This window comes from Lepisosteus platostomus, chromosome 13 (genome assembly GCF_059453375.1).
Source record: "Lepisosteus platostomus isolate fLepPlt1 chromosome 13, fLepPlt1.hap1, whole genome shotgun sequence".
NCBI classification, from domain to species: Eukaryota; Metazoa; Chordata; class Actinopteri; order Semionotiformes; family Lepisosteidae; genus Lepisosteus; species Lepisosteus platostomus.
The window spans coordinates 44,084,969-44,107,675 of NC_142623.1; the positions used below are offsets into that span (position 1 = coordinate 44,084,969).

The 22,707-nt window shown below is 44.3% G+C and overlaps 1 protein-coding gene across 10 annotated transcripts in view; it reads right to left on the bottom strand.

The window, feature by feature from the left end:
* ankhd1 (ankyrin repeat and KH domain containing 1) overlaps positions 1 to 22,707 on the bottom strand; it is a 66,737-nt gene that overhangs the window by 40,690 nt on the left and 3,340 nt on the right. For all 10 annotated transcript variants that reach the window (XM_088604845.1, XM_088604844.1, XM_088604842.1 and 7 more), the window contains one exon: positions 6,782 to 6,935. In XM_088604845.1, coding sequence (XP_088460971.1) covers positions 6,782 to 6,935 — 154 coding nt within the window. The remainder of the gene's footprint in view (positions 1 to 6,781; positions 6,936 to 22,707) is intronic.

Sequence of the window (22,707 nt, forward strand, 5' to 3'; positions counted from 1 at the left end):
ATGCTGAGCGCTCTTTGAGTTTCCAAGCTTTCAGAAACACATCTGAGCTCGGAACATGAATGGGTTACTTAAGCAGCGCCACATTTTTCACACCCCTGAATAAGATTCAGAAAACGGTCAGTGGACAGCTGGCAACTTCTGTATCTTACCCAACACAACCAAATTAATCTATTTAAAAGTCAAGTACATAGAAAACAAGCAAGTGGAATAAAGGTGGTGTGAATTCCTTCAGGAAGGCCTGGACCTGCTAGTGTTAAACTACAGCTCACAAGGAGAAGGGCGAGGCGCCGAAGGGGTCGATGGCAACACTATCGTCTTAACTGCAGACACCCTAAAGGGCATCTAAGTGCTTCAGAAGTCCTCAGCTAAATAGATCTAAAAAAGCAGTTTAACATCATTCTTCATGTTCCACCTGTTCCAGCAACCTGCAGCTGGTGAAAGGTAGAGAAACAGGAAAGAGGGTCAGGCGGCAGCGAGGCGACGCAGCGCCAGTGGGCTTCACCCTGCACGACTGCGCCCCGAGGAGACAGCGCCGCTGTGTTGCATGCGTCCTCAAAGCTCCCACTGACAACTTCGCACAACCCTCCCATTCCCACGATGGAGTGGGAATTAAGAAACTTAATACATGCTTGGATTTTACAACTGATACACACACACACACTGATTCGGCGTGGGCAAACGCCAAGGTGACGAGATCAATCCAAGCGCGTACTCTAGCTGTAACCCGTCACACAGTTCTGACTGAGAAGAGCCGATGCAGTCGTTACTCACACTGAAGAGTTTTCATGAGGAAACAAATACTATGGATAAAACTTGAAGTTATTCCAAGAATCCCTTCCTTCGCCGTAACATTTTTTTATTTCTTCAGAGTGTTCTTTATCAAAAAGCCTTAATCTCAGGGCCTTTACCCTGAAACCAGTGACATCAACCATGGCAGATGAGGGTGTGGGAAGACGAGTGCAGCACGAGATCTAGATTGATCCATCCCTTTTCTAACCTCTATCTAATTTAGAGCTGTGTTGGAGCCTCTCCTGTCAAGCAATGGGTGCAGATAGTTTGGAATGAAGACAAAACCAGTACTGCCGTCATCTTGCCTCATTTAGCAGCACTAAAGAAAGATAATCTGATATTGAAGCACAAACCCACTCCTCTTGATGAAAACAGTTTAAACACTACCTTAAATTCCCTGACCCTTAAAGTGGACACCTCCACACAGTCAGTGCCAACCCCACCTATCTGAGGCTGTGGCACCGTCAATCAGATTGACAGGTTTAACTGTTTAACCGAGTTTGGTTCATGTTACCAGGACCTGATCCAAACCACATCCAGAGGTGGTTTTGCATAAGTTCATCTCCACACCTGCCGAAAGGTTAAATGCAAATGGCTTGAAGGTTTTTGAAAAGGAATAACATCGAAACTGCAACACCATATGGATTCTGCCTTTCAGATACAATGATGTACAGTACAAAAACAAGTCCATCCAGAGAACAAAAAAAAAAAAAAGACACCCGCCAGCTGAGCTGCCTTTATTCTTGCACTGAACTGAAAGAATGCATTGTTGATAGGACAGAGAAGAGAAATATGTACTACTTCATGCTCGTTTATTATTAAAAAAAAAGCAAACCAAAGAGAAATGTTTAAAAACCCGTTGTGTGTGTGTAAACAGACTGCTTGTTCTGCTGACCTACAGAAGCTGGTCTTTCAGCAGGTACGTAGTGGCTGTCTGTGCAAGCTCTCCCCATCAGAACGGCACTCCTACAGCCTCCTGCGCGCGGTCAGGAGGGCCGGCCCAGGGCAGAGCCTCGTGCTGGCCACGCCACCCTGACGGGCCGGCTGCCAGGGCACCGCTGCTGCCAGCGCCGAGCTCCCTGGAGCCTGGCCCGGAAACGCTTTCCGCTGCGCCCCGACACCCTTTACCTGCTGCACATCGCAGCGGGTAGAGCTGCACAGCTTGGACAGCTCCCCTCTCCCTCTCGCTAAGTAAACCCCTATCTGTCGGGGTCTTCGACTGTCTGAGGACATTAGATAAACAAGGCTTTTATCATCTGCCATTTTTCCTTGTATGCTCTACGGACAGCTAGAAAGTTTTTTTAGGGGTTCATAACTGATGACATAAGGCTTTCAAAAGGACAGGTGAGGAGAGGTGTAGAACACAGCTTTGCTACAGCTCATCTGAGCACTCATCCCCCATCTGTCAATGACATTACTGCATCTGCTTTGTGTGCATTTCAGGCCTTGTCTTGCAACATTTTAAAGTGCCATAATCCTGAAAATAAAAGGTCTGCCTTAGCATCTTAGTCTTGTAGGATGGTTTTGATGCTACAAGCAGGCTACAGTGTTACTTCAGTACTGACTCAGCATCTCATTAAGGTGCGAGTTTTTCCATAATCCTTCAGCTTCTTTTCAACTAGGACACTCAGTGAGCAGCTTATCCCTACACCTCTGTTCATGAAACACTAGCGGGGTTTAAGAGCTGAGGCAGACAGGGAAAACCATTATCTCTGGCGCTTTGTCAGTATACTTTGGAGAGGAAAGAAGAGCAGCCAGCGTCCTGCAGCACAGAAAAGCTAGTGCTGAGTCATTATGAGAGCTGCTGCTGTGTGTGAATCAATTGTTCTTGCACAGGGCTGTAATCTCTCCCGACAGCAGCGCAGGCCTCACGACGCCCCTAGCGGCGAGCTCAAGGGAGGCCGGGCAGTGGGGCCGCTGCAGTCCGAGCCCGGCAGGATCACTGCCCACTGCGGCGCCCTGTCCTCGCCACCCTGACACCATGCACAAGAAAGCTGACCAATTCAGCACTGCCCTTCAAGGCTCGGACACCGTTTCCACCATCTTGTAGCCACATGTGTTGTTCTCAAGAGGTTTTGGGCACTGCCACACAGGCTTGCCTTCAACCCACAAACCCCAAGGATGCACACCCGTGCCACTCCACTCCCTCACCTGCCTTGCGGGAGGTATACATCAGCGGGCCTCCTGAGTTGTGCTGCGACACACTCGCTGTGCAATTCAAGATCTCCGATCTGGTCATGGTTTTTATCGACACTACCTAGAATGGACATTAACTTTCTAGATTCAGATACAAGCTATTGCTGAGCAGTGAAGCAAATCTGAATAAACATGTTTCATTTATGGAACATTTTAAATGAATCATTCCAAAACCTACAGCCAAGATGGAAAGTTAAATGAGAACTATGACTGACTAACTGTAGTACATATCAAGGATTCATTAGAAAACTTTCGATCTGCAGCAGTTACAACTGAAAATCATACTCCTACTACGATGTTGGAGTTGCAACTCCTGCACATACAATTGCTCTTTATTCACCTTTTCATAATCATTTGAAGCCCCCCCTAAGTAAAAATAAGTAGGGGGCTATGAACTAAATAGAACATGTACTGCTCAACATTAAAAAGGAAAAGGTGTGATAACCTATGTACAAGTGAATGTCTACCCTTAAGAGAAGACTCTATTTCACTAAACAGAGCTTCCCTTTGCTGCAAGGGGTTTGTGGACAAGAATTTCTGTTGATTGCTCTCCAAGTCTTGAACTAGCAACTGCTCTCCGCATTCAGCGCTATGGGCTTTGCACCAGGACAGGGAGAGCGAGGGGGGTTTTCTCTAGACACCCCAGTGATCAAGGCAGGACCTTACACTGGCCACTGCTCTACCCACCTGAAGCCCACTCCACCCGGGTGACTCACAGCACAACTCTCGACTGACCAGGGCCCCCCAGGAGGCAGCCAGCTAATGTGGAGCCCAGGCACCTAGAATTTTACTTCAAGAGAGTGCCTTTACTGTTGAAAGACAGTGCTTTGTCTTTATGCATTAAGATGAATCATTTAAGCACATTTTACAGCCACCTGAGACTCCATCACCTTGAGCTACTGTGACTGTGACACTGGTCACAAGGGAATTACTCACTGCACTGGTACCACAGACTCCACCAGGAGCCTGTTATGGTACAAATCCCAATCCCCAGCTGCACCTGAACCTATATTAAAGGCACATGCATTTATCCTAACAAGCAAACGTGTCAGCGTGGTAAGAGGGAGCCCTACACTCAGTGGAAGTGGCCTAGTAACAGTGACAGGTCACAGCTGGTCAGAAGATGGAGAACACAACAAACGACACGGACGTCCTCTTACTGACATTCAGTCACTGCAGGGAAAACCACTTGAGCAGCGGTGCAGATGGCAGGAAGAGGGGCAAAAATGTGATCTTTTCACCAGATGACATCTGCTCCAATCAAAGCAAAGATCTCTTCCGTTACTGAGCCAATCGCCCAATGGCGGCCCAACTGCCCAGGTCCCCACCAAGGGGTCATGACAACTTTTATGCAGCTGTATTTAGCAACTGCCAATGGTTCGATTTATCTTGTTTCAGTAGACAAAAAAACTGAACCAAAAGGCTCTGTATGAACATCACCTTTAAACCCCAGAGTAGACATGTATTTGGCAGTTGTCTACTTGATTCATCTCATGCCCAACAAGTCCAACAAACTTGCAGGCCTTTTCTTTAAGGCACTTATAAAGTTTCAGGCAGCAGTGAGGTCACTGCCAACAGAGAGGGAGACGAGCGAAGGAACGGGACAGGACACCCGATCCAGAACCCTGCCTTACGCGCCGCTGTCTGTAACCTGAGACCAAGAGCCCCAGGGCAATGAGTAATGCAAATGCCACCTGTGTGGTGAGAAGGAAAAGTACGAAGGACACAGGTATCCATCTGAGGTCAGGCTTTATAAAGGCCAGTGAGGCACTCCGATAAGAACGGGAAAAAGGTCAGAAATCAACACTTTCACGGCGCTAACTTCAATAACTGTTGTAGTTCTTAGATAATAATGAAGTGAATTTCTACACTTCAGTCTCTTGAAGTTACTGGAGTGATGCAAACAAAAAAAAAAAACTCTTCTCTGCAGAAACGCACCACAAGCTGGAGAAAAGGGGCCACTCTGGCAGCTCCACCTAGTTACATCATCTTTATATCCAATGATTTCCAGATAAGTAGATGTTTAGCCTGGTAATGTTTTGACATCAGTCTTCTCCCACAGGAAAAACAATCCCCTTTGGGTGATGAATTCCAAGATCCGGACGCAAGTTTTTGTTCCCAACCAGAAGATGTTTTGGTTGATCATGTTTTTTGAGGAACATGCCCCTCCAGCTCTTATGAATCAAATATAGAAAGCGTCCAGCTTTGTTAGACATCCTTCTTAAATAGCTTCAGTAACCCCGATTCAATTTCCCATAACCTTTGAGGCATCCTGATTTGTAAGTGGTCATGCAGGTTCTGCTGCATGCAATCAAGAAGGACTAAGAGGATCCCTTCTGGTAAAATCGTCCTTTTACACCAGACACAGAACACTGAAACCACGTGCCTGATAACTGGCATTTGCAATTCAGGTTATAACGAACCATCTTCCCAGGTTACATTATACTCCAAATACAAATTCCCTTAGTTTTCCGTAGAAGCTTTCCACAGGTCCTGGAGTAAGATTCGAGTTCTGGAAAACCCGTTCGACGCGTGTAGAGCAGGCAGTGTGATGGCCTCCAGTAGGGCTCCGATTCACACTCCGGTCTCCTGTGAGTGGCGGCCTCTGTGCATTTCACTCTGAACCCTGGGTAACCCCCAGTGCGGTCAAGTCAGGGAAGAACCCAAGTGACTGGATCATTTTTATTAATGTGCGTTCGGTGTTTAATCACTGAACAGTAAAGTGTAAGGTAATGCACTGTAGTGCTTAAAAAGTCTGTCTCCAAAGTTAGACTTATTATTCACTGTACCATGTATTCTTAAGTGCATGGAATATCCAGTATTTAATTAAAACAACTGTGTAGAAATAAGCGCTTTTGACTCAAATTCGGGGACCTTCAAGACAGGCCAACAGACTCCTGACACAAGCTGAGGAGCTGGTGCAAGTGATCACAAAGCTGGCCTCATTGGTTCAAGACATCAAAAGATGGGATTCCCTCTGATGAGAAGACATTCCTCCTGAACAGTTTAATTAAACGTTATCCTTTCACTAGGATTTTTGCCGTTTGGGTGAAATGTTTTGTTGTGAACCAGTTGATCACTTAAAGCCATTACTCAGTGTTCAGATTTTAACTGAAACATTTTCGGCTATCAATTCATGTCAGCAGTTACAGCTTTGAATTTTATGGACAACTGCACTATTTAACATCAAATCAAAACGTTCTTGAGCTTTTACACCGGTTGGCGAATTAAGCGTCAACAGAACGTGGAGCACATGTCCAAAGACACAAAACTGGCAGCTCATATCCTCTGCGTCAACGGATCGGGGCTGATTCAACCCAGGACAAAATGAAAAATGTTCACAAGAGCTTTCACGTCAGTTTTATTAAGAAAGTAACTGGTGGCATTAGATAAAGGTCACCAGGAGACTTCAATAAGAGGGGTATTGCCAAGAACCAGAAAAGGGCCAGCTTTGTGATCTGTATTAAGTTCAGTGATACAGAGGCACTTCATTCAGCATTCATGTGTTCAGCACTGCACACGCAGTGGCACAGGTGACCATTTCAGAGAGGGCTCATGCACAACCCAACACAGGAACCACCGCCACATGCGCAGCTGGAGAACTGCTGCACAAAGCTCTTCATGTAACAAGGCCACAACCGTAAACCCTTCCACCTCCACACAAAGGGAAACCCATAACATCTTAAGGTCAAGATGATCTTGGCACACCCAATTCAGAACTCCCAATTCCCATGGAGCCGTGTCTGAAAGCACACGGACGGGCTGGGCTCCGTGTGCGCCGGACCTCCACACGTACCTGCGGCCTCCAGCAGTGCCTCCAGTCTGGCCTGTGTTTCTGGGTCCACCGTCCGCAAGTCTGCCCCGTCCGCTGCACTCGACAGGAGCAGCTCAGACGCCGTTTTAAGCATGGGGTTGTCCAGATCCTCCTGGTCCAAAATGAAAGACTCCACCTGGAAGACAATTCAAACGAGAGGCTTGAGTTTCCCTGCACGTTTTGCCATGATGGTCACCAACACCTAAGCTCACTGGCTGCCTTGAGGAATTACAGTCTCAATAGCCAAGGGCGACTACTGGCGACAAAAACATACTTAAGGAAAATACATTCTACCCAGTCAAAATTCTTATGGCCACGTTTTACATTTACAGACGGCAACAAACGCCGTCTTTTACTTATTCACATAAGCTAGCATTGTGGCGTTTTGGGACGGAGTGAGTTTAGACAAGTGTGCATCGGGCAGTGGAGGACCCGCACTCAAAGACGAGGATGTCTCGGACATGAGGGCGGGGATCTAGAGGGGCGCGAATGTACAGAGACAGCCGCGAGACGAGGAGGAGTGGGGTGCGACCATGACGGAGGACCGCCGGCGAAGGAGCGGACAGGGTGGCGTGACCCGAACGACAGCGAATTTCGCAGGAGCAGGAGGGACTTCGACGACCGATCAGGCCCTCAGAGGGTATCTGACCGAGACAAGAATTTCCCACCTTTATTCTCCACCCCGTGTAGATCAAGTGAACCGCCTCAACGCATTTCTGTTTCCGAGATGATTTTCCAAACCGGAATATTAGCCCCACGCTCCCATCTCGATGACGGGAAGCCCACAGACCGCAAGAAGTTTGAAAAGGTTCGGGGACTACACACAGCACTGGGTGTATGTGGCTAAACGTAAAAACCCCAATTAGGCAAATATGCTTGTTGCACCAGCTGGAGCCCCGACTCCTCAAAGCAGCGCCCCGCAGCCATGTGGAGATGATTACATTTCAACAACGTCGCTGCACAGGGCAGAGAGGGACTGAACCGCTGGCCCGCTAATTTAACATTCGCCCCCTTCCCACACAGCGTTGGCATCAGCTTTGGAACTTCTCGATCCCCAGCATGACCTTTCCATCAGGCAGTCAATGGTTTCTTCCTGCAGTTGACTTCCCCCCCCCCATCAAAAAGCTGCAAGTGAGCGAATCAGAAATTGTGACATCACCACCTCTGCATTTCTGTATCCGATTATACTGCCAAATGGGACTTCAGCACCAGTGGTGCCTACATCTAGAGCAGAGAGGTGGGTACAGGACAGTGGCGTGGTGCAGTTACTGAGCCGAGCTTCCTTGTTAGACACCGAAAATACTACACCTCCCTGCCATCCTCCAGACCCTGCACAAGGATATGAGTGCTATGGTGGAAACAAACCACAGGGACACGTCTCCTCAGCTATGGAAGTTCAAATTAAAGCCAAGTGATTCGCCCAGTGCTGGCAGTGTCTTCCAGATACACAGATGGGGACGGTTCAGGACATCACGGTCATCACGGAGTGTGTCCACAGCAGGGAACCGACAGGCTTCTGACTGGGTCATAAGCTCAAAGGCATTGAGGACTACAACTGGCATTACAGCCACCCTGACCAAGAATTCATACTGCAAAAGAGGGGAGAGAGGAGACCTCTACATCTGCAATACCTCTCCTGGCAGACCAGCGTCGTGCCCAGAAACATGCCTGGAGTTTAGCCACACTAAGCTGGCGGACAATGGACAACGAAAGCCAGCTGCAAGTAATACTAATTTTAGGCCGACTGCTGTAATTATTGGCTATCCTCATTACTGTTCTCTTTTCAAGAAAAATACAACTGGAGTTTCGACACTGATGCATTCAAAATTAATTATAAAATGTAATGCAAGGTGAGTTTTTTTTAAAAAAGTGAGTTGTTTCATAAATGACTTGGCCCTTGCCACTCAAAAAAAAAAAAAGTGTAGAAGAAACATCCTGACAGGCTTCGTCAGTGCTTGAACTACAGACTACCAAAACCTCCTGGTTAAACAAAGAACTAAGAACAAATCAGTGCCTTACTAAGTAGACCTACAGGTTCTTCGATATGAATAGATCAACAGCACAGAAAAGCTCAGACTAGTAAACTCCCAGAAGAATCCAAAGCCAGACACAAACGTAAGCTTAAGCTTTTTAAAGCAGTATTTCTGCTCTGATTTAGCACCTTTTCAGATGGGAGAGTTAAGCCAAACTGTACACAGCTCTGGGGGTGGAGGGGTGGATGTGTGGTGCAGTTTAGGGTAAACCTTAACTGGGTCATGTCCTCACCCCACACAAAGCACTTCAGATTAGTAAAACCTCAACCAGCAGCAGCCCATTCAGTCAAATTAACACCAGCTTGTTGTGATCTCTGAAAGGGAGGGCAGTTAAGCATTCTACTTTCCCATGTATTTTAAAAGCAGCAGTCTAGATGGCCAGATCAGCAAACTGAAAAATGCAAAACAAATGTACTTTAGACAGGTATGTCCTGGAAGCGATTAAAGTATATACTATATCCTAATAAAGGCCTCAGTCCTTACTCCCTGACCAGCTTAATAACTCTCATTCCTGCTTGATTCCTACTGTACAGGAAGGACAAAGCAGACTGAAAAGAATATTCCTCTCTGCACAGCCATGCAAAATAATCCCAGCAGCTAAACAGTAACAGAGAGGATGTGATCGCCATCGAAGAGCAGGGCAGCCGGGCAGCGCTGATGCACCTGAGCCAGCGGAATTACTGTAAGCCGTAAGTTATGACATTACTGGGAGCCGATCAGCGGGTTCCCTGCCTGACCTTGACCGCCGAACACCTGCCGCCACTCTCCGGAAAGCCTCACATTGATATTTTATTACAGAGGTTAAAACAGGCTGGACTAGATACCAGCACCTCCATCTTCTTGGCGTAAACAAACACAGAGGCACAGGACAACCAATACATAATCCACAATCAAACCAGACCGTCGCATCTAGGGTCTGCATCTTAAACCCGCGTGCCTGTCAGGAGAAAGCGGCCTGTAAGCAGCCAGCTCATTCAGTTCGAGAAGCAGGGACCAAGAGCAGGTCTGACTGCGTTTCAGTCTGTTTCCTGTCTGTACACACACTGAAGGAATACAAACAAAGCCAAAGGACTGCATAACTTAAACACAAAGCATTTACTTAGGCATTGATAACCGCTTCCCCCTCAGAGTATTTACCCACGGAAGCTCCTGAGAGGCTCAGGTGAATTTGTAAAGGTGCCAAACAGAACACAACAGGAAACAATGAAATGCCACCACATTACCTCCAAGGTTGGTCATGCAGTAACTGCTATTTCAATGTAAAATGAGAGTTTGCAAAGCAATTTTTAAACACCAAAGATTTCAGACCGCCCTAGAGGAAAAACTCTCTCATATCACCACTACTTTTTTCACTCCAGATACAGTAATTAAGAGTTAAAAATTGCTCATGCATGTTGTGGCCACAATGCAATTCTAAAGTATAATATACAGGTATTTAAAGAACTAGAACTATGTAATTCAACTATTTTATAATTATACACTAGAATACATCCTGTGTACATAAATGCACTTCTAACATCTACTTTAGAAACGACAATCTTGAAAGCCATTTTATAATATCTCTGAGAAAGCCTCAGCAGAAAAATTTTTCAAGGACCAAGAAAAGCAGAACATGAGAAATCATGCTGGACATGAACGGCTGCCACCATTGCAGCTGCTGTATCCATAAGCCTGTTGATCTGGCTGCTGAGGAGGCAGAAAGCATCCATGCGCGCGCACACACACACACACACTACCCCCCTCAGGGCTGGCCAGTAAGCCACTGCCCGCGTCCACAAGCTGCTGCCTCCAGTGTGAATCACAGGCCTGCAGCCTCCACCATCCTATGAAGCACTAGTTGCCGTGATAGCGTCGGACAGGGAGCATATTTATATCATGGAACACATCCACCAGAAACAGGATGTTCTGCCAGGATTTCCATAGCGCAAGAAGTCTTTGCAAATGAACACAAAAACAGCAGCAGTGTGTCAAGGCAAGTGGCATTTCCTGGCTAACCATAGCGTTGAGGTGAACCCCCAGAATAATGCCTCTGCGTTCCATGCTTTGATTAGATACACATACAGACTCTCCTCCCATTCTCTTTGCTGTCTGTTAACAAGACGTCGGCTTCACAGATTCCCCAGCCCAGACACGACGCCTCCAGATTCCCCTTTTAACTACAAGGGTCCCACCGGAGCACTGAAAGCCAGCAAATGGCAACACTCCCTCACTGCTCTTCCTCCAGGAGCTCTGCCCTGGCCGCTCATTTCACCAGTGCCGACGGGAGGACAACACTCGGGTCACGCGCCGTCAACAACAATCTGACTGCCGGCCCACCCGCGGCGAAACCGCCCTGTCAAAGCAGGTTCCTGCTCAGCCCCCCAAAGGAAATGTCAGCTGAACTGACCACTGATGGCTCTGTAAAGGTGTGAACAGAAAAAATATCACTGCCCAAGTACACCCTCAAACAAAATACTAAGACAGAAATTAAGACGTACAACTGGCACTGCATTTTAAAATGGGGTATTGTAACATCAGTTTCAGGGGACATGAGGTGCCTTCAAAACACTTACAAATCTGTACTAAACGATGTTACTTAAAAAAAACAAAGATGAGTCCATTAAATGCATGCTATAGGACACGTTTCAACACATGAAATACCTGAAGAAACCAAACCTTTTTCATGGCCGAGTGGAACAGTGCACTGGCCAGGGTCTGGAACACACTTCACGAACTCCAGTCGGATCCTGAGGGAAAGCAGGATTCCTGAAGTCAATGCTGACAGCTATATGGGCAGAGCAGTCAATGACAGAATTACTGCACCAGCTAGACATCTTTCTTTAAACTTGGTCAGGGCTCACTAAACCCAGGGTAATGTTTCAGTGATTCAGGGCCGATGACAAGAGACTCAACAAATCAGTTCTCTGTCCAGATCAGTTTATCAGACACGACAGTTTAAGTCATACAAGCGCAGCTCATTAAAAACACACTTGCAAGATAGGTGTGGCGAGTGAATACTTAAAAGCAGTTGGCTTGGATTCACTGAAAAAGTCTCGAAATTATAATTTCATTCGATAATGCTGTAAAGGGCAATGTTGCCATACACTCATATAGTATTAGCAGTTCTTTCCAGAACTATTGTGGCTCTTATCTGACAGTAACCACCTTAATAGCAGGTAGTAACTGTCAACACTTTGCATTTAATATTTTATTTAAAAAACTCACATATTGAACGTTTTGTAAACAACTACTCAATGTGTCTGAATCTAGGACTATATTTAACCATACACAAACATGCCAAAAAATAGCAGTAATTCACATCTGTCACTTTCACTGAGCTGCTAATGTTACATGTAGGCGAGAAAGAATTTAATTCAGTTGTTTTAAGCTGTTCATGTAGGTTAGTGTTCAAATATACTCAAGTATATCAGCTATAGGTAAGGTAAAATAAAGTGCTCAGCTTCCTGGAGTGCAATTTTGTTTTAGAATTGCTTCCCCGAAACTCCAAAGTCCCGTATACTGTGCCTTCAGCCTTGTTATTTTAAATGTATTTCATGTGAAGGAGTGAATCTTTTACAGATGAGAAGGCTATTTTAAAATGTCTTCTTCCGTATCTGAATGGCACCGGTACACGGTTGTTCTCATAAAAAGCCCACTACTCCCACACCGGATCTGTGCTCTTCTGGTCCTGTGCTGGAGCCAGCCTCCTGTTACCGGTGTTCGGCACAGGAGCGCTTACAGACACTGGAACGAGGCCACGCCTCTCCGTCTGGCCAGCTCCAGCACAAACACGTGCCCAGAGAGGACGGGCATCTGACCCGCGTGCTCTCCGCTCTTGGGAAACAGACAGAACTGCAAGGCAGACGCAGTTCGGTGAAGTCACTCTACATTACTCAAGCACTCAGCGTGGTACCATAATGCGCTTGCTAGGTTTAATAATGACCAGTATTGTGCTGCCTAAATGTACAGAGCCCCAATCAAGATACTTTTATTTCACTTTAAATTGCTTTTTATTTTAGATATTAGCAGCACATAGATGTCACTGGAACTAGCACTGTACTCGTTTAAAGCAATTGGTTCTTAAGGACTGAAGGGCCTTCTGAATGTTCTTCCAAATCTCTAAATTACTTAACTTAAGCCACCCATTTAACTGATCAGATGCGTTTTCATTTTTAAATATTGAAGTTAACAAAATTCCAACATGATGTTGGAGACTCCTGTACTAGACTGGCAGCCTTGCTTTCCCTAACACACCTTTTGGGCAGTTCACCTCATTCTTCAAAAGCATGACGAGGTCCATATTTCCTGCTTGGTAGAAAACCCGACCACTGACAATACCAGAGCTTGAAATGAAATGTGGTCTTTTATATAAACAATCTAATCTCCATTGAAGAGATTGTTACAAAGGTGCTATCAATCAGTGTCCCTGACAAGCTAAGGATACACCTTGAAATTTCTTAAATAAGTAAACATGCTTGAGTTAATCATTTCAACAGTGAAAGCAGATTAATTACAACTAAAGTTTGAAACCCCAACATAAAAGCTCTATTGAAGCAAGGCATTTGGAGGACAGATATTTCAGAATCACTGGTATATGTAAAGCTTTTATCTGTAAAAGTTGTATAAACCTTGCTCATGAAGAGATCACTGAACCAAAAGGCCAAAACTAAATGACTACAAATGGAGCTCAAACCTTTTTCCCCAATCCCTGCAGTAACGGCAGGATGGATCTTTTTAATGTGACAAACTTTTTGCTCAGCAGACTGCTGAACAATAATTAACCTGGTGTATTTTAATAACTCAAGAACTGCTCTACTCCAACACTTATCCACAGACAGCATGCAATTAGCTGCGTTCACCCGACTGTCAGAAAGAGCAGGAGACCAAGTGACTCCCATTAGTAATCATGAGAGCGAATCCAGCTCATTCACCTGTACCACTCACTCGATTAATCAGAGGAAGGGGAGATAAGTGTTTATTGAAGTGGAAGAATTTCCCAGCCAAACATAAAGAAGCCCGACAGCAGCCGAGAAAAATACAAAACTGTAAGAACCCTTGTACGATTGGATCTGTTCACCAAGGATATGGCAGAACACTTGCTTCAATATGTAAATTCCAGCAGTTGCTCTAAAGGAAAACCTGAAAACTGTGGAGAGATGCTGGTTCTCAGAAACTCTTGGGCTCAAAGACATCCGTACTTGAAGACTGTCCTAGTCAGGCCATGCTGTAACTAGATCTGAACACTACCAGTTTCAAGATATCTTCATTATATGCATCTATTATATCTCCAGCTTATACTGCACATTATTCCACATAAAAACGACCTCTGCTTTACTTGTTAGTAACCAAGACAACACTAAATTCCAGGGAATAAACCACACTCCCCCTAATGCAGTCAGTACTTAAGTAATTGAATTGAAATTGGTAAAACTGATCTGGTAACGTTAACAGTATAAAACAGACCTGCAATGTTAAGGTCTGACATCCCATCATCAATAAACCGTTTCATGTGCTCCAGGCTGTGGCAACCTTGCACAGAAAGTCCAACAAGACTAACTCATTGCAGGGCTCACATATGCACACAATTTAGAGAATTAATTGAAAAGTGGGGGAAAACAAACACTTAACAAAACCCACTCAAAGCTAGGGAAAATGAACAGACTCCAGTGTGCCCCAATCTGGAACCAAACCCAGGACCCAAGAGCTGTATGCAAACTGCCACATCACTGTGCTGCATAAAGTATCTGCCATTTCTAACCTTAACAATAAAGGGTTAAAACTGACAATCCACCACAGTTATAAGACAAAATCTCACCTTCCTTGATTGCTTATCAGCTGCATAGCATAAGATGGCATGCTCCGAAGTCTATCTTGAAACTTGACAGCTAGACCAAAACAGAAGCTTACACTTTCTGGGAAACGGGCAATGAAAGAGCAAGACTGAGCTTAAAAGAAGTAGAAGATGAGAAATAGGAAATCCGTATGGATGGCAAGGTGAAAGATGCTTCAAATCGGTGCAGATCTGGTTGATCGAAGAGCAAGTAAATCAAAGAAAGAGAAAACTGTAAGCCCAAATGGTTTAATACATTGACAAAAATAAGTCGGAAGAAAGCACTTAATCAAGGGTTGAAAATAAGAACAGGATACGGAAAGGAATGGAATGAATTACAAAGGCCAAGTGACAGAAAGGGCTACTTCAGTGGAGGATTTAATACAACCGTCAAAGGAAGTAGAATCCATTCAAGCTCCCGACCCCCACACAGGCTTGAGTGGACTCTCCTCGAGGAGCAGGACAGTCCCACGAGGCCCATATCTGCAACCTGGTGCAAAGCAGGACCACAGCTGAGCAGGCAGTGCTGCTGCCAGAGATGGCCCCCTGTCCCGAGACCCCGCCGGACAACAGATATTTAGCGGCATATCGGGCCAGTAAAATGACAGTGCACTTGCTACAAAAACTACTTTCTGTAACAAAAAATTTTGGTGGTACTAACCAAACATTTCTATTTTGTATTTTGGTATATCGCATGTTCCCATTTTAGAAAGAATATTTGTTAAAACGTTCAAAGGTCATGTCATTTACGTGGGAAGCCAGTGCCTACCTGGCAAGCACTACTAGTAAATACAATGCATTATTTTCACAACCACATTTAAAAGAAAAGTGTAGCGTCACTGTTCTTTATAAATTTAAGATGCTTCTTAGAGAAACCAGGCTTGGTATATAAGATTTTTGCAGTTATTTGCCAAAAAAAACCTATATATACAGAAGATAATACCCAGAACTACAGACATCTCCTGTGAATTGAGCAGTCCAAAATATCTTTTTGAAAGCTCTGTCTCCAATGCATGTGGTCCACACCTCTCTCCACCACTTGGGCTCAGCAAACCCAACACCTCATAGATTACATCTCCCAGCTCCCATCTGTCTTTCTGACAGATGCTCAACTCTTACCTTCTCTCCTCCCCCACCTCCAGACCTCTGTCTTTCCCCAGAACTTTGCAAAAGTCAGTTAGAAAATTCTTATCATACAAGCTGTGTATCTTTTAGAAGTCAGGTGGTCCAAAAATGATTTCATAATTCACCACCTCAATCCTAAATCTATCATATGACAGTGGACAGGCTATAACAATCATTCGCCAAACAAAACCAGTGGGAAACGATGTTCAGCCTGACAATCCTTTTTGTCACATGGCACAGACCTTATCTGGGTTTCCAGTGTGAAGGGTTCAAGGGGAGGGGCCTCAGTGTGAAGGGTGCACAACAGATTAAATCCGCTTCCTACAGACCCGATGCATAGTGTGTGGTTGAGTCATGTCTCCAGGATTAAGATGTTCAGTGTGGGTCGAGCCCCATGCAAAAGGAGAAAGAAATCAACATTCGTGCTGATTGACAAGTGCCCAGAGGCGCCAATATTCCCCCCATCGACTGTCATGCAGAGTGGACGTTCTGTAACTGGAGCAACAGTTTCAGAAACCAAATGAGCCTCAAATTCATGATTAAGGCAGTTCGGATTCCTAATTAAAAAAAGAGACACGGAGGTAAGCTACAGTAAAGTTAACACATCAAAGGTATCAACCTGCATATGATCGTCGTTAACAGAGATGTTCTTATAAATTGGAAAGTGGCTATTACACATCAGCGTTTTCCTGTGGTCAATAACTTGATTTGCTAACAAGTATTATCGTGCTTCATGCAGTATAAGATTCTACATACACAATCCTAAAACATTTATAGCACAAATGCAAACCTGAGTTCTAATATTGTGGGTGAATATTTCTTTAGTCAAATTTCAAAATTGCATGAGGTAATATTACTCTAAGTATTAAATACATTCTTAGTCACAGTGTACCACACCTCAACACTTCCAGCAGTTTTCAACACTGCCACTACATCATGAACACAAAACACATTCAAGTCAATTACTTGCATAAACTGACCCCCGTTGAAAAATTAAACACTTTTACATAGTAGTTCTCATAATACACACTTGCAGAAAGAGTGCATGCTTACTTCCTTTCTAAACAAATCGTACTATGGATATTTACAATACATGCAGAAACACCTAATTGAAACAGAAGCTATTTCAATTATTGGCCAGAAGCTGTAAAGGCTCAGTCAGGTGCCTGAGCAGATCTGTGGGTCACAAATCAGTACTAGAAATGGCTCTAGTCTTCACTAAACTGACACACAGGGGAAATCATGGCTTTTCAATGCTGAACGGACCACGCAAGAGCAACCCCTCCATTTCATTTCTGCCTAGAAAACATGCTTTTAGACATCAACACTCAAGCTTTTAGACACTTGTGCTATGCAGATTTCCAATACTCAACATGTAGGAGGGGAACCTCATATGCCCGATTCACTAATCGGACTCGATCGAGTGCTGATCTCGAAAGTGAATCAATTTTGCAGAACAGGCTCAACAGATGATTAACCAAGGCTGAGACATAAATGGGAAAAAGTAAGGAAAAGTAATAAAAACTGGGGAAGATTGAAAGTCAGCAAGAAACACTAAACATTGAAAACTGGTTGTGTGAGATTCCACTAGCCTCACTAATCACCTTCCTAGAAAAAAAAAGCTTTAGTGAAAATGAAGTTTTGGATTTTAGATGCACTCATTTTAAAGAGCGCAATTCACATCAGCAACATTTACATGATTAAATCAATTAGTTCCTTTCCAATTAACAGTGCTCCCAAATAACCGCTTCAGACAAATGCAAGCTACATCTTGACTTTATGCAGTGCTTCTGATGAAGAGCTTGTATCCTCTGCAAATTATATTAATGTGCAGATAACAGATTTCACAGACGATGTATTCTGATCACGCTATTGCAGAATTAGATCTCCATCCATGCTCTCAATTTTTTTATAAGACTTATCTTAGTGACTGACAGAGCCCACAAGGCAGGAAAGTGAGGAGAAAGTGTCATGAAGCGGTGAAGCACCGTTAGGACATTCAGCACTGAAGTTGTACTAACTGCATTCATTTCACTCTTTTTCTGTCTAAGTCAGAACAGCAGATGAACATAACTAAGCAATATGTTAGACATGAAACAGAAGAGGATACAAACTTCTCAAGTGGGACAAAACACAATCCAAGAGCTTTTAGGACTGTCCTCATGATTTATACATCCTCAATCTTTGGCCTTCTAGTAATGTTTTTTAAAACTCGGTACACGGTAAGACGCAGTAGTTTTGAATAGTGGTATGAAAATTTAAATGTATAATACACTACTATTCTGGCGTTAAAACATTCCAGAGGCACACAGACAGCTTTTTAGGCAGTTCGGTCACTGTTCTTCCAGGGATCTCCATCTGCTGTTCACACTCAGCAAGGCAGCTCGCAAAGACTGGGCCATTTAAGGACAGGACAAATAAGGGCATTCAAAAGAAGCAGGGTGGGGGGACAACACCGCGGTAAAATACAGAGTAAAAGTTAGTACTTCACACAACGACGGAAAAAGATCAACGCGGATTCACCCTTCAGATTTTTCATGAATCCCACTGGAATACACGCTGCCAGCTCCTGCACCGTTCATGTGCCCTAAGCAGCTCCCAAACAGAACAGACGACTTATTTCAAATCAAATATAGATTTTGGCTGTTCACCGGCTACACACATTCTAAATTTCAATAAACCTTAGTCTACAACGGCCTCATCGCCTGGGCCTGAAGCCTCTAAAAAGCGCTGGACAAAAGTCCGAAAAGGTTGGGCCCCTGAACTGACTCATTCAGAGTCGATCGCGGGTTCGAGCCTAAGTCACTTGGCGGCACCTGGCTGTGCACAATTACTTTGGTGGCACTGAGGGGAGCCCGGGATTAGCTGGCCAGGGCTCTGTTATTGATACAGCGATCCCTGTGGCCACCCAGGCGCTTGTAGGCACACACAGCTTTCAGGGTGGGACAGGCTTGTCCTCCAATCAGCACTGAGCTTCCTGCACAGGGCAGTGCTGCATGTGATTTGTTAAAAGACGATTGGCTTGGAGGCAGGTGGGAGGGGCAAGTGTCTGTTCACACTTCCTCATATTTTTTCCTGTGTGCAGCCACAGGGTTCATAACTGTGAGTCAAGACGTGAAAAAAAAAAATGGTCATTCTAATTTAAAAGGCGGCCAGATCACCATCACACTGCCTACACAGCTATAAAACTAATTGGAAAACTAAGCTAAAGGCAATCATTTGTACTAAAGGTACAATGCCTTTAAAATTATGAAGCTTGCATCAAAGGCTCAAAAACTCAAAACAGGAGGAGCTTCCTATACAAAGGGTTGTGAAGGTCTGGAACAAGCTACCCAGCCACTGATAAAGAGATAGCCTGGCATCTTCCGAGATAATAACTAGGCAAGAACACTGGATCAATTAGCTAACTACAAGCTAAAGGCCTCCTGTTGTCCGAGACCTGATGTTCTTAACACTGAAGTAAAAAGGTCTAAAGTGGACAACGGCACTCAGATTCTCTTCCTTGGCGAGACCACAGGGCCTTGCCACACAAACCCATGCATTACAAAGCTACACACCAGCCACAAGCGATATCCAAGAAGACTGGATGAAAAATTCTCAGTTGCTTCGTCAAATGCATCACGTTTGCCATCTTACTCATTATCTTCATTTGGGATTTTTCTCGCCATCTTTACAAGTCTCTCCCGACTGGGAAAAAAATTCTTAATTCTACACACAGCGTTTTCAAGCGAGTGCCTGTTATCAATGACAAACAGAGCTTGTAGAAGGGAGATGCACTTCAGTGTTTTTTAAATAGACAACAGAGATTAATAAATGACACTGGAGTACACTGCACATAAACTGCGAATCGATATCGAACAGTTGTAAAAGAGTCTCCTCCCAACAGAGATCGTGCCATAGGAGACAAAAACAAGGAGCAGGGTGGACTTCATTCCCAAACTTAAATTTTCAGGTCTGCCAGAGAGTCTCCTATACAACTTGCTCAAACTCAAGCAAAGGACCCTGAGCAGGACCCTACAAAGAATCCATAGATATTTTTAGATGGCATGATAATTTAGTGAAAAACTGCAGAGCACAAAAAAAAGGAAAGGTTAATGGACCTTCAAGTACCTAAAGGTTCTTGAGACTTTTGTGGCTTTGGAAACTGACTATGCTAAAACTTTCCTTTAGGTAAAAAAACACTTAAAGGTCACTCCACACACCAGGAACTACAGCACTACTTCTTTTCAGGAAACTGAAAGCATGAAGTATACGGAAACAGAACAGGCCCTATTTTACCCGTTTTCCCACTATTTTTTGTGCCAGCAGTTATGTTCTCCATGGTTTTTATTTGTATTCTGTCCTTGTGATCCAGTGCTTGATTTGTCTATGTATCGCTTGAAGTTGATCTCTTTCTTTAAAAAAAATCCTGAGCTGCCCACAGTGCTGCCATTTCTTCTGGCCACGACCACCCTTTGATCACATGACCCACACCGCAGCGGCTGAAATGTTTACGCAGGATTCAACAAAGGGACCGTGGCTTTTCGACACAGCACTGTGCAACAGCAATCCTTCTGTATCTCACTGGCTCACTCCCGCCAGAAGACCAAACCCTGATCTTCTACTCGTTTGACTTTGTAAATAATTTGGGAACTCAGGACGCTTTTTTTACCCAAAAGGTTGTGGGAGTATGGAACAAGCTACCCAGCCATAAAGCTGGTTAAAGTAGATACTCCTCTCAGTTTTAAGGTAATGCGCTTCAATTATGCTCTAAGTACAATAACCGCTTACTAAAATCAGCTGTATTGAACAGGTTTGAGTGGAAAAGAGATCCATCTCTACCTACACCCGAACTGGGCATGGTGGCTGGAATCAAAGAAGACATTTGACCTTATTATTTGCCTCAGGTGCACATCATTAAAAACAAGAATCCAGAGCAGGTTCTAGTGTCCAGCATGCTGTAAGAAGGCTGAAGACAGTGTGAAGATGGTGACTTTTCCAGAACTTATACGACTCTACACAAAGCAAACGGCCTGGTATACCTGGAAACACTGGACATCACATTCAGCAAAAACTGTTCAGATTTCCAGTTTAAACTGTTAAAAGATAGCAATTTGTACCTTTGCCAGTTTAAGTCATATACAGTTCTTTCCCTTTGTGGGGACGGTTCACCATTTATTTCTCATTTGCGATTCTCTTAAGGATTATTATGCACGTCACAATAGCCATGCCCTTGTGCTGAACCAGGAACAGGCACTGAGCAGTATCTAGTTTTAGGTGCAGTGATTAATTCGTTGAAGAGATAAAGGCCTTAACCCCAATATGTTCATTAGTTCATATAATCAGATTTTTCAAATGAAGATTGTGCGCCCCAAACGGACGTGAGCCATCCGACAATGTTCCCGTCTTCTGAAGAAGAACACAAAGCAGGACTATTACCTGCACTGGAATAATCAGACTAATGAGATTTTATTCACACTACAACAACGTAAAGCTCTTCTTGGGAACAACCATTTCTCACTGCTAAGTACCACTCACAAACACAGTGGCTCTTAAAAAAAATCCAAACTTCAAAAAAACATGCAGGCACTGGCATAGACTGGGAAGTGTAAAACTAGCATCTTAAGAGATGATTTCTGGTGCAACACAGGGTCCAAAAGCCTGGGCCGGTGCCTTTGGAAAACCATCTTGAGATAATCAAGAGGAGCAGCGGAGGTCTGCACAGGGCGTGTTGGTAAAACCATGGGAAGAAGGGAAAAAAAGGGCACCACCCTGTCATAAAAATACACACTGAATGAATCAAGCATGTGGCTGGGCTTCTATTACAACCCCCTGTTTTGTTAGATGAAAAATCTGTCCATAAAGACTGTTAATAACACGTAAGATGTTTATTCAATACAAATATAAGATGTGATTAATACAAGCGCCTGCATTATAAAATGATGGGTGTAATTTGTGTAGAAGGTTCCCCATCTATAAAAAGTCCTTACTATTACAGATTAAATTCTCTCATCACTGGAATAGAGAACAGAAGTGCAAATGAAATGGGTAGAAAAAACACTAGGGAAATGACACACAGCAAATGTTAATGGCAGACAGCTCTTCAGGAATGTGTATTAAAGGAATGCAGGATACAATGGTGTCTGGGGGCTGTAGTTCAACCACTGCTAGCGAAGCGCTTGACAGTGCACATCACTTCCACTAATCCACTACAGCTCCCAGAGTGCACTACTGCTCCTGCTCATGCTCGTGAAGCCTGCAAGGCCTGGCAATGTGTCTACCTAATCCTGGACCTCAGATTTTAACTGCAGCCCAAAACAGCTTGCAGTCAGCTAGGACGAACAGTTCAAAACACCACAACTTCAGCAGGGTCACCAAGGCCCCCTGAAATTGACAGCTTCTCACAACAATCCGCTCTCAAAACGATTTCAAGCAAAGCGAGAACTCCACACAACCCAGCCACCCACCCCCAGCTTCTTCCCTTCTGGTCAGCTGTCATTCTTGCTAACCCACAGAGATGCAGACACGAAAAGCAGCCATGACATCTGACAATTCTCTCCACATGTTTTCCCACTCTGCAATGCGTTTCAGCAGCTGGGCGTCAAATGAAGATTTTTAATACTGAATGCATAAAATTAGTCAAGCCTTATGTCTGCAGTGAGACCAGGGCTATGAAGGAAAAACCTAATTTGTCTTTTCATCCACCCCCAGTTCTAATGGGAGTGGAGACTGTAATGCTGTAAAGGAGTTATAATGGAATAACCCTCAGTATAGGAGAAAACTATAATTCGCACACACTACATCAAAAATCCATCAGTGTCTATAGATTTCAACTAGGCTAATAACTATTTTCAATAGCTGAACATTATGATGCAAAACACACCCAACAAGAAATATTAAAAAACTAACTTGTCTCCTGTGTAGTCTTAACCTGGAGTAAAACCCAGAGTCGAAAACACAAG